Below are 20800 nucleotides of genomic sequence, written 5' to 3'. Positions count from 1 at the left end.
AAATTTATTTTTTTGTAAACGTAAATAGAAATTTGTTTTACTTATCGAGCACTGTATGTTGTTTCTTTACATATTTTTTTCATATTAGTTAAATACCTATATTTTATGTATTCATATTGTACCTATATACAAAAATTCACGATTCAATAAAAACTATACTTCTCTTCTTTAACAATCCTTTAATCTATTTAAAAATGTCTATTAAATATTTAATAATTTATTAAATATTTAATTTTTAATAATTTTTAAAACAATTCATATTACTAAAATTGAAATAAATCGAGTTAATTCAAAAGATAGTCTTAAATAACTATTTATTTGACGAACAAGAATAAATCATTGCACAAACAATGATCAACAATATTATCATTTATATTTTGCGAACATATCGACGTCAGTCTTCTTTTCAAAGAGCAGACAGAATTTTTACAGCCGATGTTAATAGCTTTACGATGCGCTTTGAGTGAATTATCCTCTCGCGCCCGTTTTGTCTTTTTTTCCCTTCCACGCTTTAAGTGATCTTTTTCGAACGCATTTCATCTTCGAGTTACGCAAAACGTTTAATTTGAGTCCGCGAAAGCGTGAATTAATTCGGGCCAGAGTTTCGGCTATTATTTTCCATCGGAAGCGATCAAAGGTTTCGAATAAACGCGCGTGAAGTAGGCGCATGCGCGTTCATCACTTCGATCTCCATTACGAGTTCAATCGTTGTTATTATTATTATGGAAATCGTAAAAGATATTGTTGTTGTTATTTTATTATTATTTTGAATATAGTTCAAACTACAACAAAAAAAATCGTTTAGAGGTAATGATACTTCTTTTTTTTAAGTTTTATCCTTTCTTGATGCAACAAATATTTGAGATTTTATTCCAATTGGCTCTGAGTTAATAAAATATTTTCAAAAACTGTTTGTTATTTGAATTTACAAAAATATTTTTGCATTGATGTAAATATCTACAGTGTAAGTTATTATATATAATTTTAAGTATTGGATGGAAAAATTATAACACGAACAAATATATATATATGTATCTTAAAATCGAAATTAAAATTGATTATTGGGTTAAATTCCACGTAGAATGGCAAACTATTTTTTTTACCATATTAAATGAAAATAATCTTTTTAAATGAAAAAATTGCAAATTAATAATCTCTGATTGATTTTCAAATTTTTGTAATTGCTATAATAGCTGTGAATATCATAGAAAGAAAACTGCATTATTCGTTTCGACAGAGAATGTAGTTATTGAAAGATGTAAATGGTTCCATTTAGCAAATCATGCAGACTTCATTTGAAATATAATGTTGAGTAACTTAATTTAAAAGCAATTCAATGTGATAAATTTCAGCAATTTACGTATCCTGAAGAATAAAATACTGATTATTTACATTCTATTAATAATATATTCTTTGATATATAAGTATGATTTTGATCAAATAATTATTCTAGAAAAAATATAACAATTTTCGAAATATATATATTTTAAATAGATAGATATGTTTATGTTTTAATGATAAAAAATTTAACAATACTCATTAATTTTAGAATTATAAATGAAAAATCTATATCTACGATGAAAACAGTTTTTTTTATCCATATAATCTAATAGGAGAAATAACTTTGATTTCAATAAAAAATATAATAATCTATTTTTATTGATTGTTTTTGTCTATCTAATAATTAAAATGAAATGTTTTATATGTAAAAAATTCAAATCTAATGATTTGAATTATAATTGTAAATGTATATCTACAGTATAAACTCGACAAGTTCAAATTTAAAAATTAGAACGTGACTTATCAAGTTTTTCTCCAGTAGTTATATTTATATTTAATGCCGAATACCTTTCGCAAATTATGTTCGTTTTTTACAAGTTTATCGAGCAATCAGAAACTGAACCTTTAATTAAAAGAAATATCTGAAATATATTACTTTATTTTTTCTTGCAACATACTTTTCATTACTTCCAGCATAATGATACAGAATGAAATATCGAACGCAATAAATCTTTATCTTGCATACCAAGCCTTATACGTGCTCAGAGACATTCTTCAACGCATAACTCACACTTTCTCCAGATCTTATGCAGACTGATTACACTTTTTTTTTTTTCTTTTATTTGATTCATCTTTATGCACAAAATATACAATACTAAAATTTATATATTAGAATTACTTATAAAAAATGAAAAATATTATTTGTATCATTTATTAAATATCTATATTAAATTCTCTTGTAACAAATGATATAATATGTCATGTATATTATGTTATTTAGATTCGAAGTTATATTTTTATCCCTTATTTACCTTATCAATTTTAATATTTTTCAAATGATAATTTTAAATTATTTACGCTATTACGCTATTAAATGATTTAATCAATTTTTAACAAAAATCCAAGACAAGGTATCTCTCGAATTAAATTATCCACAAAGTGACACTATCCTCGATTTAAATTTCGAAAATATCACATTTCTTTAAACGATATCTTACTCCCAACAGAGACTTTCGACAAATTATTACAAATTATCACAATGAAGAATCATAGTCTCGAAAAAAATATCAGAGCATACCTGTATACTTTTGTAAATTATTCACAAAATTATGCTTAATCTTGTAGATCACTCGCATCCCTTTAAATAAGATCCTCGACGGACACCTCTATCCAAAAAATTCGTCTTACCGGATTGTAGCCGCGCGAAGGCCACCTTCGAGGGGTTAAACATCGCGTTTGGGTCCGTTTCCTCGAGACCGGGGCTCTACGTCGTGCCCATGAACGAAAGAAGCGCAGCACCGCTGCCTCGCCAGGCCACGCTCGTGGGCGTCGGAACGTGAAAGAGTTAAAGTACGTAGCCGGAGCCGTGGGTACCTAATGTCTGATATCGGATAGGCCCCGGGCGACGGCACGTTGATTGAAGCCTTTGCAACTCGGAACTCACACCGAACGTTAAGTACATGCATCCCTCTTGGTTACATGCGGATACTCCCACTCAGGTACCAGCGGCCACCTCTTCCTCCTCTCGTGCCGGTATGGAACGTTTCCCCTTTTCATCGAGGCCGACATTACCGATCGGGACACGTCCCTCGTAACCGCGGACCCGATTGTTTGCGCAATTCCTCATTTATCATTCGGTTACGAACGCTATTCGAAACGAACTCGAATTGGTCATTGATTCTCCCGATCGCGAGAGCAGCACACGGTTAACGAGCGGTTTGTTTTGCCATCGAGCAAATGAAAAATCGGCTCGTATCGGCATGCGGTTATAGATTTTTTTTTTTAGGTTAGGTTAAGTGGTTCGTTAGGTTGGTCTTTTTTTTTTTTTTTTTTTTTTTTTGAAGATATAGTTTGATGCGTTCAAAGGGATATTCGTGTAATTTTGATTCGCGCGAGTGAAGGAAATAATGATAATGGTTATTTCTACACAATTAATTATCTTTAAAAATAATTATTTAAACACTAAATTTTCTCCTTCGTTGAATCTTTTGAATATCAAATGAGAGAAGTGAGAAGAAATAATATCGATAAGATTATCATTAATGATCAGGAAACGTTAATAAAGACTCATCTCTTCTCTTAAGCAAAAAAAAAAAAAAAAAAAAAAATCTCTTTCTAATCTTACAACTCTCTTCTAACTTTTAAGCACTCGTTAAAACACATATTAGAAGATCCTATCCTTCTTTTAAGGAAGGCATTACTTAACATTTAACTACATATTAATACATATTAGAAGCTCTCAGAACATAAAAGATTATTATTCTCTATCAAAGAAAAGACATCTTGCATAAAATAGATATAACCTTAAAACGCGTGTATGACAGTGTAATGAATTTGCAAAATAAGTAATACAGGGATAATATAGGGGTAGTAAAATGTCGTTACGATATCACGTAACATGTCGAAGATAAAATTTTATGGCACAATGACGCGTAATAACGTCGAAAAAAAAAAAAAAAGAAAAAAAGAAAGGAAGAGAGGAAAAAAAAAAGGATCTTCGTTATTGATGACAGAAGGTGACGGTAGTTTTTTCTCGAGGCTCGAGTTTGATAAATTAAAGCACTTGATCGCGGCTATTCCTAGTCAAATAGGTGTTGTCCAACAAATACCAGCACATCATTGTCCAACGCAAACGGTGCCCGAAGGTAAATTTTAATCATGCGAGTTGCGTCGAGCGAATTCAAATCGGGGAAGCCCCTATCGCTTCATATCGGCACGATCATGGATATTAGCGTGATCGCCCACAATCAATTACCTGTTATCAATAATTCATGCTGGAAATTATTTTCTCGATCATTCCGCACTCGATCGGCCCTCTTTTATCTTTTCTACAGGGTGGTCTTACCTCCGCGACGAGATATAAAGTTTTCAAGCATGTTAATGAGTCGAAAGTTTTTTTTTTTTTTTATTCTTTTGAATCGCTTTGAAGGAAGTAATGTCATCGTTCCGGGATTTAGAAATAAAACACGTGGAGTTAGCTAGGTCTCTTAATTATATCAATTAGGATGTAAATGAAAATAGTTTTTGAGCGTATTGGATAAGAACAATTTGGAAAGAAGATTTATGGTTTGAATTAATTTTTAATTGTAAAGATTGGACTTCTCTTTTTTTTTTGCGATTAGATTTAAGAAAGAATCGAAGTTGCTGTGATTTTATGTAACGATATAAAAGAGGAGGAATTATCGAGTCATTCGTAGGAAAGGAAATTGAATTAAATTTTTTTTCATAGTTCAAAAAATTGTTACTTTCGTTACTTGGAGTTAAACAACTTGAAATTTATTTGATACAAGTCATAAATCATAAATCTGGAAATAGGAAATAAAATCAGTTGTCAAAAAAAGTATTTTAAAATTACGTTCGAATAATTTTTATAGAAAAAAAAAAATCCAGTAATACTTTGGAAATTAATTATATATTGGTGCAATATTGGATCTTAATGGATTAAAATTGATTGTTTCGAGAAAGAAAAAAATACATTAAAACAAATTCCAAACTGAATAATTAAACATCGTACAATTAATATAAATAATATTTTCATTATAGTAATTCTATTCTGGTATTTGAAAATAATAATTTTAAAGAAAATGAAGATCACGAAGATAAAATGATCGTTTAAGAATGCCTAGAATAATTCGCGAGGGTTTTGCTGGGATTCTGTAATGAACGTTCATCGATATTCACCACGAGAAGGAATGAAAACAGAACTAAAAGACTTGTTCACGCGGTTGATTGTCGAACATTCAGATCCGTGACTCGTGTTAAAGTCCATTAAAGCGTAAATAAAATCATACGAGTTACGAAAGGTTCGTACAATGCTTAGTTATGAAACAAACGAGAATTTTACGTCCATCTTGTTCCCATTATATGTATTTAAATTCAGAGAAGAATCAATCACAAAGTTTATTACATATGGGAATAGGAGTCGTAAAGGTACTTTTATCAGTATTATTGCATTTGAGATTAGGGGTTATATTAGATTAGATTTATTTTATTTTAAGTTGGATCAAGTTTTTATCAAATTAATAAAATTCTTTAAAAGAGATACCGCGCCAATTTTTAATCAAAAATAATCCTTGGATCAAAGTTTCTTGATCCAACTACATTCGTGCAAAACATTATCAGAAAATTGTGCAAAAATATTAATCGTGTATAAACACAAAGTTCAACTCATCTATCATCAACCAATTAATCCATCTTAATCTATCCCCATCCAACTATTCATACTACTAATACCAAATATAATACCAAAAATGAATCAAGAAACATAAGGATCGATCAACACTTTTCCATCGTCACAAATTAAAATTACCAAAATCGTATCAATTTTCCATCAAAAATAATTTTCGAATCGAAAATTTTTCAAATTGCATTAATCAAGCATCGCCAGAAATTTAAAATTAAAAATTCTCTTCGGCACAAACACGAATTTCAACACATCCATCCCACAATTCTACATCTTCATCCCACACACCAAGCCAGATCACCGATTACAAGTTAATCCATCGATTCACGATATACAATATCCACTACGTTTCGTAACAGAGGTCACGGAGGTTGGTTATGCAGAAAATTTCACGTATTGTCGCACGAGTAGGGCCCAAAGGGAAGGAGAGACCCAACCCGTGACCAGGGCTTCGAGCCCGTTTTGGGCCTGAGCTCACGACTCGACGAAGAGGAGAAGCGAGCGAGGAGAAGAGAAAGAGAGGGAGAGAGATCGAGTCGGCGGCGGCGGTCGGCGCCTTTTGATCTTGCCTGTAATCCCGTCGGGCCCCGCGGCCTGACTGACGTCATGAGAGGTGTCCGAGGGCCGGTACGTACGCGACGATACCGCCTAAGTGTGCGGTGTGTGCGTTGCACGCGCTTGTGGATATGTCCTTACGGGCCATACGGGGCCCGAAGGGGTGGGGGATGTAAATCTCGCGGAGTTGATGAATGACGAAACGGGACTACTTTGGCGGCACCACGAAACGGCCGATGGAGGCGCTGGTGGGGTGCTGCCTTTTTGAATTATGCCGTGGTAATTAGCAGAAGTTTTTCGTAGCAGGTGTTACCGATGGTGGACCTCGGTGTAACGACAGGCCCATTACTACGATGATTATCAATTTTTAGCGAGTCGTTAGCCTCGCTCTCTCCACGATTGCCTATTTCTTTTTTTCTTTTTCCACCATTGGAAGAGAGTTCTTTTCTTTTTTTTTTTTTTCTTTTCAGATCGATATTGGTAGATATTGATCCATTACGTCTTCTATTGGTTGTTACGCTGTGATACTTTTGCGTGTTACATGGAATACGTGTCTTCGTTTGATAATTAAGTTAAAATTGGCAAAATTTTTGCCTTATTGGATTATTTATAGTTTGTAGAATAATCTTAAGGTTTGTTCGCTGTACTATTATTGAATTCCAAAAATTGCATAATGTATTCGTCGTATGCATCTCCAAATCATACTTTTGATCGAATTGACTTAATTTTAACTTTTACAAAATACCATTTGTTAATTTTGTGCAATAAAAAACATTATTTGCTGAAAGTTGAAGTTAAATTATTTCGAATTACTAATAAAGAAAATTTAATAAAATCAATTCTGTAAATTAATATTTGCAGTATCTTGAAAAGAAACTTAGGAAAATAGTGATTAGGAAAAAAAGAATTTTGCCAGCACATTTCGTTCCACCCTAGTAACCATGCTATTGTAGGTTTCGAATCGTTAAGTTAATCACTTGCAATATCCATCTTTTCTTATCACAGGATTGGAGAGACGGATAGCGGATAAAATATCCACGGACACGGACATAGAGTTCAACGTTTCGTCTAGGATTACTCTAAGAAATAAGACGTTATAGACGGGAAGACTTACGAGAACTCTTGCACCCCCTCGAGCAATGCGTTTGAAACAATGGTTCTTTATCGCATCCAATTACCGGAGCGCGTCGTAAACTTTATATCGCGATGTAGTAAGTCGTGGCCATTTGCTTGTTGCGGCGACAGTCGTTTTTCGTTTTAATGCAAATTTACGGTGAATATACAAATTGACGAGGACCATGAGGGAAATTAATTAACACATGTTACAGAAACGTACGCCGGATGATTTTCGCATGGCGCTACTTGTACGAGCTCTTTCCATACTCTAATTAATCGGTTCTCATTTTAATTTTCGCTTCTTGAAATGAAATATCGAATTATTAGAACATTAAATTTAATTAATCTCGAATTTTAATTATTATTTTCTTTATTTTCTTTCACACGAGCAAAAAGAATTTTCGCATAAAGTTTTGATTGTGTAAAAACGAAGGAAATTAGCACATCATTTTATTGAATAAGCATTCACTTTTAACGTGCCTCCATTCCATATCAAAATATTTGTTTCTTATTGATTTTTGGAAGTTCGATAAATTTTTCGTTCTTTTCTCTAGATGGAAATAAATTTTTCGTTCTTTTCTTGTAATACTTAAGAGAAGAGGTGCAATAATTTACACGGATAGGTAGGCATGGAGACATTATACGGACATCTTAAACATGTCGTATCACAAATCAGAATATTTCAAATTAGGAGAGACTATCCTATTGACTGTATACTGAAAACGTGTAGCAATATAATTAATAATAATTATACAACACAAAAATAATTACCTATTTGTAAGACATCTTTAAGTCTCTTAACGATGAAGAAAGAAACTCGAAGAAACTTAAGAAACTCGTAACGATGTCTTAATTAAAAATCCTTAAAGTTAAATTATTTTAAATGCTTTTCAACAATCTCCAGAAATCTTGCACGAGACAAATTCCACCGTTCAATTATGCGTTATTAAATAATTTTAACTTAGAATTTAAAAATTTAAGAAAATTTGATCCTGTGTGTATCTAATCCGCACATTAATTCACACAGTTTCCTTTGAAAGTCATAATCGTGGTTAATACACCTTCCATCCACGGATTCTACATTATCTTCCTTCTTGTTCCAGGACAAGGTCGTGTGAATCAACTTGGAGGGGTTTTCATCAATGGGCGTCCACTGCCGAATCACATTCGCTTAAAAATCGTAGAAATGGCGGCAGCCGGGGTTAGACCGTGCGTGATCTCCAGACAATTGAGAGTCTCGCATGGGTGTGTGTCGAAGATCTTGAATCGTTATCAAGAAACAGGATCGATAAGGCCGGGTGTGATAGGTGGTAGCAAACCACGAGTTGCCACGCCGGAAGTCGAGGCGAGAATCGAGGATATGAAGAGACAAAATCCCGGGATATTCAGCTGGGAGATTCGAGAGAAATTGATAAAGGTCTGTTGATAATGTCTGTATGATAGATAGATTGCAAATGTTTGTGCAAATTGATTAAAAATTTGTACGATCGAAGAGAAACGAATTTGCCTTATTTTTTAGATTATTAGATTTTGCGTAAACATCTGCATTGTCTAATAATATAATATGAAACTTTTGGACAGGAGAAATCATAAATAATAACTAATGACATGTAAATATATTGAGCTAGATTAAGCAACTACAAGATAAATCACTTGTGATAAATCAAAAATTAGCATTAATCATATAGATAATATTAGAAGCTAGAAATTTTCAGAAAGGTTTCACTTTTGCTCATACATTGAATTCAATAATATATTGAAGATATATATATATATATATACGTTTCTCATAAAAAATATTTTGAATATACCAAAAAAAAAGAAAAAGGAATAAGAATTTTAAAACAATACAACTAACAAACCTTCAATTTTCCTATAGTTAAATAATATTGAATTGTAAATTATAAATTTTAAAGTGTAAAAATTGAAGATTCAGTGAAAAATAAGAAAATAAAGTTCGATCAATTTTCATTAGTATACTAACTGGTCCAACGTGGTTCTGCCAGCAGGATGGTATCTGTGACAAGGCGTCAGCACCGTCAGTTTCCAGTATCTCGAGGCTTCTTCGTGGTCCTACGAATCAGACCCGTCCCGGGGATGATCCTCGACGAAATCATTCCATCGACGGAATACTCGGTGAGTCTTCCCCTATCGTCTTTTTCTAAAATTATTTTCACACAATTTTATACCATATACAATTTATACTAAGTACAAATTCGTATCGATATTTTTAATTTTTCAACTCAATCCCGAGCTCCATAGAAGAAAAAGATCGATAGATAAAGAAAACTTAACCTTGGCAGGAATCGGAATAGAGATGTTCACGATCGATACCTCGTGTAAAGCTCGTGGTTTTTAGCGCCGCGTAAACCGGTAGATCGACGGTAAATGAAACGTTCGAAGCGATAAGCGTGATTACAGTGCGCGTCTGTATCAATCGAGTTAATGCGACCGCAACGATAAATGACACGCACGGGTATACTTATTGGTAATATTTTCGATTGGTTGAAAAAAAGTAACGCGATTCGTTGTGACTTTTTCCGATGATTAGTGATATACTTCACAGGAGAATGAATTGCGCGACGAAAGCCCCGAAGCTCACGACTTGAATGACTTGAACATCTGAACAATTTTGCGTGTTAAAAAATAATTCGTGCGAACGAATGATATAAAGTATAGTGGCAGAGGGAGAATAACGATCGTATAAATTTTATCGAAACGAAAAATAGCGAAAAACCAAAACTTTGCCCATCCTCTCTATCGCCGGATGGAATCACCGTGATGAATATCATTGGATAAAACTATTCATCGCGAAACTTTTGCTCGTTCGAAGTTTGAATAGTTTCGTGGGAAAGGAGAGGGGAGAGGGAGGCAGGAAGAGATTATTAACAGGAATATAGGTCCGGCCGGCGGACGTAAAGGGAGTTCGTTCCTTTTTTATTTATTGGCGCGGTGAACCTCACGAAGAAATATTAGGCGTCCCGTGGCGCGTAGATGTGTCGAGTTTATTACCTTGTCGGGAAGATTTAGTTTTGATTAGATGTACGCCTGGAATTGCAACCCCGACGCAAGAACCCTTGGATGGCCCCTACCTGTTGATCGGTTCGCGCCATCGCGTAACAAACGAACAAATCTTCATTTTCGCCCCTCAGATTACGTTGTAGAACAAGTAGTCTCGAGTTCGGAATGGAATCTGGAATAAGGTGTCTTCTAAGTGAAATGTTGCATGATTTAGCGAAGTTTGTATTCTCACGATCATATTTTCCTTGGAATAAAATTACAGAGGGGTAATGGGCCGGCTACAATTGCGCTTCCTTTCTTAAGGGATAAATCTTGGTTGGTGTATTCCTCATCAGGCGAATCAATTCTTCTCTCACCGTTCCGCGAAACGGATAATCCACGCCTCCTGGAAATTAATTTGTCCGTGCTAATGATAATTGTGATATTTTCCTTTCAATTCGAATGGTTGATAATGGAATCGATGCAGTTCCTTTTCTTTTTCTTTTTTGATAAAGATAATCGTGTTTGAAACTCGAAAAAAATTCAAAAAGTAATTATGATGTTTCGATTAAACTACCCGAGTAAACTAATAAGTTGTATGTTTTATCGTTTACACTTGGCAAAAACAATCATATCTTTTTTCTCGTTGAAATAAAGATTTATCGATTCAATAATCATTATTAGCAATTATTAGTTATTTCTTTTCCTTAATTAAATCGAATTAACAATATTACGAATAATAATCATTCCTGTTATCAAATGTTATTAAAAATGTATATAATATCTGCCCCTCTCCCAAGTTTCCACGATTCAAATGCCATTATCTTTTAAACGGAATCGTATATGCAAACGCTCGACCCGAGCACTTTTTTTTAACCCGTCGTCCTCGTTAGAAACGAAACGAAACGAACAGTTGATACAAAACGAAAAGGTAAAAAAAAAAAAAAAGAAGAAGAAGAAGGTGGCGAGCGCGCAAAAAACCGCGCCAGAAGAAGAAAAGGTAAAAAGGTAGAAGGTCGGGCGGGAGAGCGGAAGGAGAGGACACGAGGTGGAAGAACGCGTACACACGCGGCGTGTGGTCTCTCGTGCTCCGTATCCGGCTGCCTCTAATCTTACAAACCGCCAACACCGTGCCAAGCCTGCCGTTTTCTTTCGAGGAACAACGGGGTTCGGCCTCTATTGATTTAGACGTTCCGCTGATCTTGGTAGTCGGGCGAAACTGTCAGGGATAATGATAATAACTGTCCATCCCGACCAGTAATTGTTTACATGGTTTTTTGGACGATTCACCCTTTGCGGTTCTCCTGGCTGTGCACATTGTCGACAATCTGTTGTAGATCTCGTAACGATATTTGTTTCGATGGCCGAATTTTGGAACGTGGAGATTCTTTTTCCGTGTGTTTAACAGAAATGAATCCAAAGTAAAGGATAATCGTGGAATTTATAAATTCAATTTTGATCGATCAAACAAATTTGTAATTATGGATTTTGAAAATAAATAATAGATTATTAATTTCTAACCATACGTATCGTGATGAATAATTCTATATCGCGATAAAGGAACATTTTAAAAAATGAATATAATTCGATCATGTTGTTCATATGACGAGAATTTGAATCGGCAAATTCGCAATTAGGTAAAAGAATAGAGAAAAAATGACAGATTGGGTAAACAACGAAGCGCGAACAATCAAGACGTTTTCTGTTATTTGTTGAACGAAACCGCGATATAGGCGAGCGTTGACTGGTCGTGGAAAGCGTGAAGGCTTCGAGAAATGGTTAGATGTTCTGCTCAAACCGTCACGAGAATTTACGGCCGCGGCGAGGTCTTTAATCTCGAAGAAACCGCCGTGCACTTCGCGGCGTTCAACTTCATGAATTCGAGCTGACGTTCGCGCAGGTGCTATTGATTTAGACGTTCGTTCCCGTCGATCGATCGACTTAATTCAGAAATCGACGCATAAATTGCCGATGCGGAGTTCAAAAGGAAAAGCAAAAACGTAAATGATTATTACGCAAAAATGCGCGTATAACTAAAATCAACGATAAATTCGTTCTAAATTCATAATTTAAAGAAATTTGGATTTCGAGTATTTTTATTTTTAAGAAAGAATTATTTTATTAATTTACACATTAATTGACATTTTCTAATCGAGATATTAAATTAATGTCAACTCTTTAAGATAAATACACGCACAGAATATAAATTAAAATAATCAACTCTTCTATTTTTCAAATTTCATTTTTATCATATATTCAATTGACCTTTATATTCAGAATATAATAATAAAAATTCCAAATCTATTTTCATCCAAAACTATATATTCACACACATATATATAACGAAAAAGAAATTATTTCAAGTAAACTAAAGTATTTATAATTCCTTAAACTTTTCTTCCCTTTCTACCAATCACGTATGGCAAAAAGAATATTTATCCCTAAGTTTTCTAACCTGACCTAACCTCCAAACCAAGGAGCACAGAGGGGCGAAGAAATTAACGTGAGAGCAGGCGCGTTCGCAATTACGTTGTCGTAAAACTCAAACTCGATTGGATGGACGAAAGAAGAAGAGATTTCCGGTACGGTGCTCGCGAGCGCTCAAGAGCGAAGAGACAAGGCAACGGATCCCCCGTTGCTGGACGTTGGACAGGCTTTCGTTTAGCTCGGGTGGGACGGGACATGTCAAAGAACTTAATTTCTTCGCGGCGGACCCTAATTTCTCCGGTGTTTTAGTTTAGTATAGGTTCGGCTGGCACGGCTGTAATCAGGAGGGCCTTAATGGCGGGTTGCAGAGTCCGGCGTGTGAACTGTGGGCGTGTACGACTCGCTTCCTATCTTCGGTATCTGACGTGCAGCACGTGCTGGGACTGGGAGACCGTCTTGCCGCTATTAAGAAGCGTGCTCCGCAACATCTATCCACGATATCTCTTCGACCTTACCTTGCTTGTCGATTCCCCTCGCCGATAAGAGACGGAACCGATGCTGGAATTTCCAATTCCTTCTTTCGCGCGGACGAAGGAAACGGTTTCTAATAATTAATTTCGCTTCGAGATCCATGAGATTTGTTTATTACGAAAGATGCAAGGTTAAGCATCTGTCGAGCGCGCTCATTTGAGAAGTTTTCCTTTTTTTCCACGATCAGTCAATCGTTTAAAGTATTCTCAGGTATTGAGGGTTTATTTTGAACAACAATCTTTTCAAGTTTTTACTCTTGGGTAGAAAGTTTCGTTTTATTCTCGATCTGGATTTTTTTGTGCAAATTTTTTTTCGTACACAGGCGTTTTAATATATATTCGTTGTGTATATTGTTTTTACAGGTGGAAGTAGTGGTGACGATTCGGATACAGAGAGCGAACCGGGAATCGCTTTGAAGAGGAAGCAACGTAGAAGCAGGACTACGTTCACCGGTGAACAATTGGAACAACTCGAAGCAGCTTTTCATCGAACGCAATATCCCGATGTGTACACCAGGGAAGAATTGGCTCAAAAGTAATTATATTTTTTGCATTTTAAAGTGTAATATTCAAACGTTTAATTAAAAAAAAAAAAAAAAAAGGGAGGAGGGAAGAGAGAGAAAAGATAAGAACGCAATATTTATATTTGTCTAATTTGTTTCTTTTATTATAATTTAATAAAGTAATTAATCTAGAATTTTCGATCTTATTGTTATTCCAGAACAAATTTGACCGAGGCACGTGTTCAAGTGTGGTTCAGCAACAGGCGAGCCAGGCTTCGCAAACAATTGAACAGTCAACAATTAAACGCTTTCAATACAATGAGCTTGCAATCCTTTCAAACACAGCACTACGGTAGCAGTGCTGAAAGTTATCAGAGCTATGGACAAGCATCGGTGGCTGCGGCCGCAGCAACCACGGCTGGCTATCCTCAGCATTACAACTATAGCGAGAATTACTACGCTGCTCAGCAACAGTGGCCAAGACCGACTGCCGAGAATTATGGGTGAGTTAATATTTATCAAAGATTTTTATCAAAGATCAAAACGAGGCTGAAATCCTGCCAACTTGAATTCTCATTGAATCAATCATTTATGCAATCATTCATCCTGTGATTTAGTATAGTTCGGTCGAAATAATTTCTATATTCAATCAAAATAATCACGCGATTTTTTAGATGGAATGAATCTTAATTTTTTTTTTTTTAAATTAAACGAAACATACGAATTAAAAATTTTTGAATAATCATCGATGACAGGATACAATTTATATATTGTTAAATCTTTCAATTTCAAAAACACCGATTTTTTAACTCGCGAATAACTTCAATGAGAGATTTCGTGAAATTTCGTGTCATTGCTGATTCTCATTTTGCAAAACTTAAAAGCTAAAGAAGAAGAAGGACCCCCCACGAGGTCCACTATCGAAGCAAAGTACACGTTGTCGGGGTAGAGATACATTATCCCGGACGTTTAAAACTGGCGGAGGGGAAAGCGTAGCAGAAAAAAGGAAAGAAATCCGGGAGAAAGAGCGGAGCAGCTTGTGCTCACGGGGTGTTTCGAACAATTAATTCAGCCATTGTGGCGTAATAACAGGTTGGCGAAATGCTCGCCTGCTGCAGCGTGCTGTTACACGCCGAGTGCAGAGGCCAATTCGCTGCAACGCAGACCGCAAACGACGAAAGTCTTAGGAGAAGTAGTGAGAAATTGAAAGTGGAATCTGGGAAGTAGAGAGAAACGAGAGAGGAAAATTGAACTGAGCGATTGCTTTTCAAATTTTTTTTTCTTTTTTTTTTTTTTTGAGTCATTTTAGAGAATCGACAAATTATCTTTTCACATATCGTGATTTAAGTGCATTTTTCTAAAAGAATTAATAAAAAATTTCGAAATCTTTACGAGCATGTGTAGTAATTTATTACGATAGAAACCTTAAGAAAAATTTCCACTGAATATTTATATATATATATATATATAAATTTTCCATTAGATTTTAAGTTAAAATTATCATCATTTAATTTTTATTAAATTAATTTAAAATGAATTGAAACAAATATCAAAATATTATAGTTAATCACTGAATATATATTACCATCCATTTTTTTTCTCTTTATTTTACTTTTCATTAAAGAAATACATATTGTCATATTAATTTTTATAATATATTCGTTATACATAACAACAATTTTCATTGTTCCCCATTTGATCACGAAACGTATTGAAGAAATATCTCTGCAAAAAAATTTCATTTCATTCGAACTATGCGAATATTTCAAGTCTTCTCATCGAATCCCGAAAGAGATGTATCCTGTTCTCCAGAAAAAGCAGGAAAAAGCAGCGAGGATAAAGAGAAAGCTTGAAAAGATGGAACAGGTGAGACGAAAGAGTAAAAAAGAAGAAAGAAAGGAGAAAGAGAGAGAGAGAGCCGTTTGGTCGGCATGGTGAGGCAGTCGAGACCCCACCAACACGTTTTCTGTGTGGTCCTCAATTATGTTGCTTCTTCGGCCCCCGTAATGAAACGCTACCGGCTAATAATCCAACGCGGGTCTTGATCTTCGCCGATGATCCAGCTTTAACCGGGGAGGAGACTTCGTGGCCTTCTCTTTCACCCCGGAAGCGGAATATGACCTCGACCGCCACGATTTTCGGTTGCAACAAATTCTTTCATTACCACGAACGTTTCTCATCCATTTTATCGGCTCCTCTTGATACTTGCACAAGCATGAAAATCTCATTGGACGAGATTGCGCCACGCGATTCGACTCGGACGATATTGCCATCGTTTGAATTTCGCGGCAAGGCGCGGCGCGCTTAACGCGCATGCGTTTTATGGATTCCGCTCGCGTTCTTACTCGCGCAATAATCATCGGCGGGTTTTTTTTTTTTTTTTTTTTTTTTTTACGATAAATTTGGTCGTTGTTGTGTTGCGTCGTGTCGCTGGGATTGAAGGTATAAGTGGGAAATTTTGGTGGTTAATTTACCGATTGGAAAAAGATTGGAAGAGATTTTTATGCGACAATGATGTGGGATGAAATTTCTGGCGAAATTTAAAGGAAATTGGGATGTTTAAAGAGGGAAAGAACGGCCAGGCATGAAATGAATATTAATCGTGTAAGAGGTTTCGGGAAGATTCGGGGAAAAAAAGGAAAAGGAAATGATATGGTCCCTGGTCATCGAATTAGGACCACTTAAAATTTTCGAGATTTCTTATTTTTTATTTATTTATTTTTTTTTTTTAAGGAAAGGTATAAGTGAGTTTCGATAGCGAAGTTATTGATTTGGTAAGATGTTATTAATAATTGAAGTTTCGCTCTTTTATTTAATTTTGTCTGAATAAATTCTGTACAATTTGTAACACGAATTACTCACATTTCTATGATAATTTACACATACCAGAATTTACAATTTGTCAGAGTTATTAATGAGATAAACTTATTACATTGTAATTAATTATTAAGGATCGATTAAATTCAAAGATAAGATAATCACAGATAAACAGTTCCACGTTTATCGTAACACGAATAAATCAATTTGTAAAAATAATCCATTTTTCAAATAAATTTATTTTTTACTTCACTTCTTCAGATATTTATCATTTTTGTTTCACACATTTCGAAAGAGGAATATTCGAGATAATTATTGCTTTCTGATAACCAACTCTGATTCAACTATTATAAATATTCCATATTCCTCCTCAAGATCCAAAAACCTCCCCACCTCGAAGAAACCTCCCTTAATTTCACCGATCGCCGATTATAAATTATTCATTCCCGCTAAGCCTCGTCGGAATTCATTAACACTTCCATAGAAATAAACGTGATTTGTGGGATGATGGTTGGCCAAGGGGAAAATAGATTCGTAGACCGGGGCACGGGGACAGTCGATAAATCCTCCAGCTTCCGCCACACCAAGAAGGAAGGTTTCGAAGAAGGAATTAAGGGAGGACGAGAGAAAGAAAAAAAGTAAAATGGAGAGGGGGTGCACGAGGATAAGGGAGGATGAGGGAAAAGAGAGAGAGAGAAAGAGAGAAAGAGGAGAGGAATTAAATGGTTCCAACATCGGCACGCTTTAGGGGTCCTTAACCGGTGCTGCTGTGCCGAAACGGTCAAAAGGGCCGCTACTCCGTTTTGAAATCGGTTGTTGGCAGCCTCGACACGCCCTAAACGATTCGTACTCCGCGTATACGTGTGCGAGCGTGAAGCTTGTGCCCGCTCGGTATCGGTTTGCAAACGAGCAGCAAGGTTTGATTGCACTGCGAAACGAGGGAGAAGTGGCCGCGGCGGTTACTTTGAAACGTCGCGAGAAACGAAAAGAGAATTTCATCCTGAGGTTATGCGCGGCCAGAACTGCACCGCGTTTTTAATACTTTGATACGGTTGCCCCATGGAACGTGGCCTCGCCTCGTTGTTTTACATTCGGTGTAAAACGCGCTGCTTTCCGCATCGGTGATCTCTCGGTGAACGCCTCGTCTTGGATCCAAACTGATTCGAGATAGTCATCACGGTTCTTTTGATTACGACGATGTATTACAAGGAAAAAGAATCGAAGATGAAACGAAATTAATATAATTAAGGAAGATTTGTTGTTATATTATTAATCGATTATAAAAATATTTTTATTATATTTTTATTTAAACGTAATATTTAAAGTTGATCGATTTTAGCAACTTTTATGTTTCTTCCTTTTTTTCGTAACGGAACCTCGAATAGAATTGGAATTAACTCTACCTCTCTTTCCACCCGTTGAACAAATCCAAGGAAACGTCCATTGCATACCTCCTCTTTTTTTGTTGCAGATTGTTCAACGCATCTCACTACGGTAGCAGCAATCTGGCTTCTAATTTAACTTCCAGCAACTTGAATTTGGGCAGTCTGAGCGGCAGCGTGAGCCCCACGGCGTCGAATATGAGCGCGTGTATGGTTCAGGGCGCGTCCTCGGGGGTTCCTACCCCTGCAGCGATAAACCATCACGTGACGCCTCACAGCCCCAGCGAGGCGAAGAGTGGTTATCCCTATTTGGGCGGTATAGAGTCCCAAGTCTGTGGCAGAGTTCACTGAACCGTGGAGTTCACAGTTGAAAAGATGGCGGAGAGGGAAAGGCGAGAGCGATGTTTAATCTAGCTTAAAGTGTTTTTCAACCTTTTTCGAGTTGCGATATTCTTTTGTCAATATTTATGAGCAATTTGTGACTCTTTTCTCTTATGGTATAAGGTAAGGATAAAAATTTGAAAAATTAACAAAGATTTCGATTAATGTCAATGAAATGACTAACAGCATTATATTGTCTTTGGGTTAACAAAAAATTTATATAGCGAGGGGATGATGAGCTTGACACTTTCTGCGGAATATGACAATGCAAATAATTATATATTCATATGAAGAAGCGCTAAAAATTATTAATTAATTAAGAATCAGAACGGTGATTTTTTTCTGAAAGACAGGTTGGTTGGGAACCAACCTGATATTTACAATTCTTTTTTTATTTATAATTCTACGAAGATTATGATCGTGATCGGATATTTGTAGGATGGATCGCGATATTTATGAGATACTCTCGTTCGAGTATTATTAAAAAAAAAAAATATTAATAGAGATATTTTAGAGAAGTAATTTTTAAAATCAAAATCTTATTTTGAAGAATAAAAAGAGAAAGAGATTGAAAAGACATTATCCACGAGTTTTCTATTGCAGAAACGATGGGCAAATAAAGTACACGGTACTTTATTCAATACTGACATTTATAAATGAAGAAATATGATTTCATCAGATCTCATAAGATCTCACGAGTATTGCAATCCTTTTAAAATTGAAGCAACAAAACATCATGGAAAAAGATATAATAAGTAATGCTTCTTTAGTAAGAAATGACGATATAAAAATTTATCTATTAACGTAGAGTGATATAAATATTATATTTATAAATTGTTTCTGGAGAAATTGAAAAGCTCCTTTTTTTGAAATTTTTTAAGTTATAATTTTAAAGCTGCCATGAGATGCAAATACGTGTATATAGCATGAATATTTCATTGTATATCTATTGTAAGTTTTTATCGTTTCTTTTATTTTTTTTTTTTCTTGTAGAGATGAAGTATATGTATAATTTCTGTTAATTATATTTTAAGGTATCTTAATTTCTTTTAGATCCTTAAAGTTATTGTTTTCTTCGGAAGAAGAATTTTAAAACGTTAATTTTTGGAGGCTTGTATTTATTCATTAATACTCGAATATTACGGATGATAAAAAGTCATTCATATTATTTTTTGGCATTACAAATACTTAAAAAGATTATGCCTTAATATTACATTTTCAAATATATTAACAATTGTGCTTTAAATTGTTTTTTTTTTTTTTTTTTTTGCGAAATCATTGAATCATTATAGTTGTTTAACGAAGAAGTTGGTTATTAAGAAGTCATAAAATTTGTTGATAATTATTATTGTTGTTGAATAAGGTTCACGTATATTCACTATTCTGTACAGTTTAAATCATATTTCATTAATTAACATGTGCATATTTAAGTATCTCTATTATATGATTAATAAATCTATGCCACTAAATGACACTAACAATTATCCTAAAGAGTTATTAACATTTATGTAACCATATTGCTGTCCACGGATTTGAAGAAAGGGGGGGGGGGGGGAGAAAAAATAAAAAGGAAAATTCCTAATGGAAGGAACTTACATTTAAGTCACTTTCCACGCGTTAAGCTATCATTATAAGAAAAATTAAATTATCATACAAATTTTGTTTGACATTTGACAGCATTGATACGAACTATTACCGAACTATTACTTAAATAGTTGTAAATAAACTGCTTATAAAGAATCGAAAAGATTTTCGAAGCTGAGACGATGAGAGAAATTGCGTATATTATGCAATAAAATATTGTTATAATTCCATACATTTCTAAATTTTGTATTTTTAGATTTTATTTTGTATAGTTAGAAATTGTGGTAATTGGTAATTAATCGAGTCACTACGAGGTGCCTTAAAATTGCCTTCTCTCTCTAAAAAAAATTAAGGATGGTCGAAAACTGATTAAATTTGTTTTTTGGTCAAATATCTATCGAAAATTATTATTATTGAAACGACTTTATTACGATTGGATGATTTAATTGGCCAGTTAATTGCGGTTATTATGTACAAAGACGACTTTATTCGATGCACATAATATTCTTGTACTCATTAATTATAATTGCCAATATATAATTCATTGTTGCAGAATAAAAGAACATTTAAAAGGAATTGTTGATTCATTATTTTATTACTTTCACTTTGTCGATACTATTATCCTTATCCTGATTCCTGTAATATTCAATTCTCTAATTACATCCATAATTATTTCAAACTTACGACAAAGAATTTCCATCTATAAAATAAAAATGACTTTTAAATACTTTAAAATAATTTCCAAATTGTAAGTTGTAACCTCATTTTTAATATTTTCCTCTTCTGCAGTGATTCACTTCTAAAAAACAAAGTATTCATAAA

At 34.5% G+C, this 20800-nt stretch overlaps 1 protein-coding gene across 1 annotated transcript; it reads left to right on the top strand.

The window, feature by feature from the left end:
• The first annotated feature begins 4006 nt into the window (after positions 1-4006).
• LOC100868259 (protein gooseberry) lies at positions 4007-20548 on the top strand. The gene is made up of 6 exons (XM_086914543.1): positions 4007-4145; positions 8458-8771; positions 9361-9490; positions 13675-13846; positions 14033-14317; positions 18103-20548. Exons 1-6 carry the CDS (start codon positions 4007-4009, stop codon positions 18362-18364), a joined length of 1302 nt encoding a protein of 433 aa, XP_086770669.1. The 3' UTR covers positions 18365-20548.
• The last annotated feature ends 252 nt before the right edge of the window (positions 20549-20800 follow it).

The sequence above is a fragment of the Apis florea genome, unplaced genomic scaffold, assembly GCF_048593485.1.
Source record: "Apis florea isolate Af1SG1 unplaced genomic scaffold, ASM4859348v1 contig_3696_pilon, whole genome shotgun sequence".
Classification (NCBI taxonomy): domain Eukaryota; kingdom Metazoa; phylum Arthropoda; class Insecta; order Hymenoptera; family Apidae; genus Apis; species Apis florea.
This window is presented reverse-complemented; position numbering and strand designations above follow the sequence as displayed.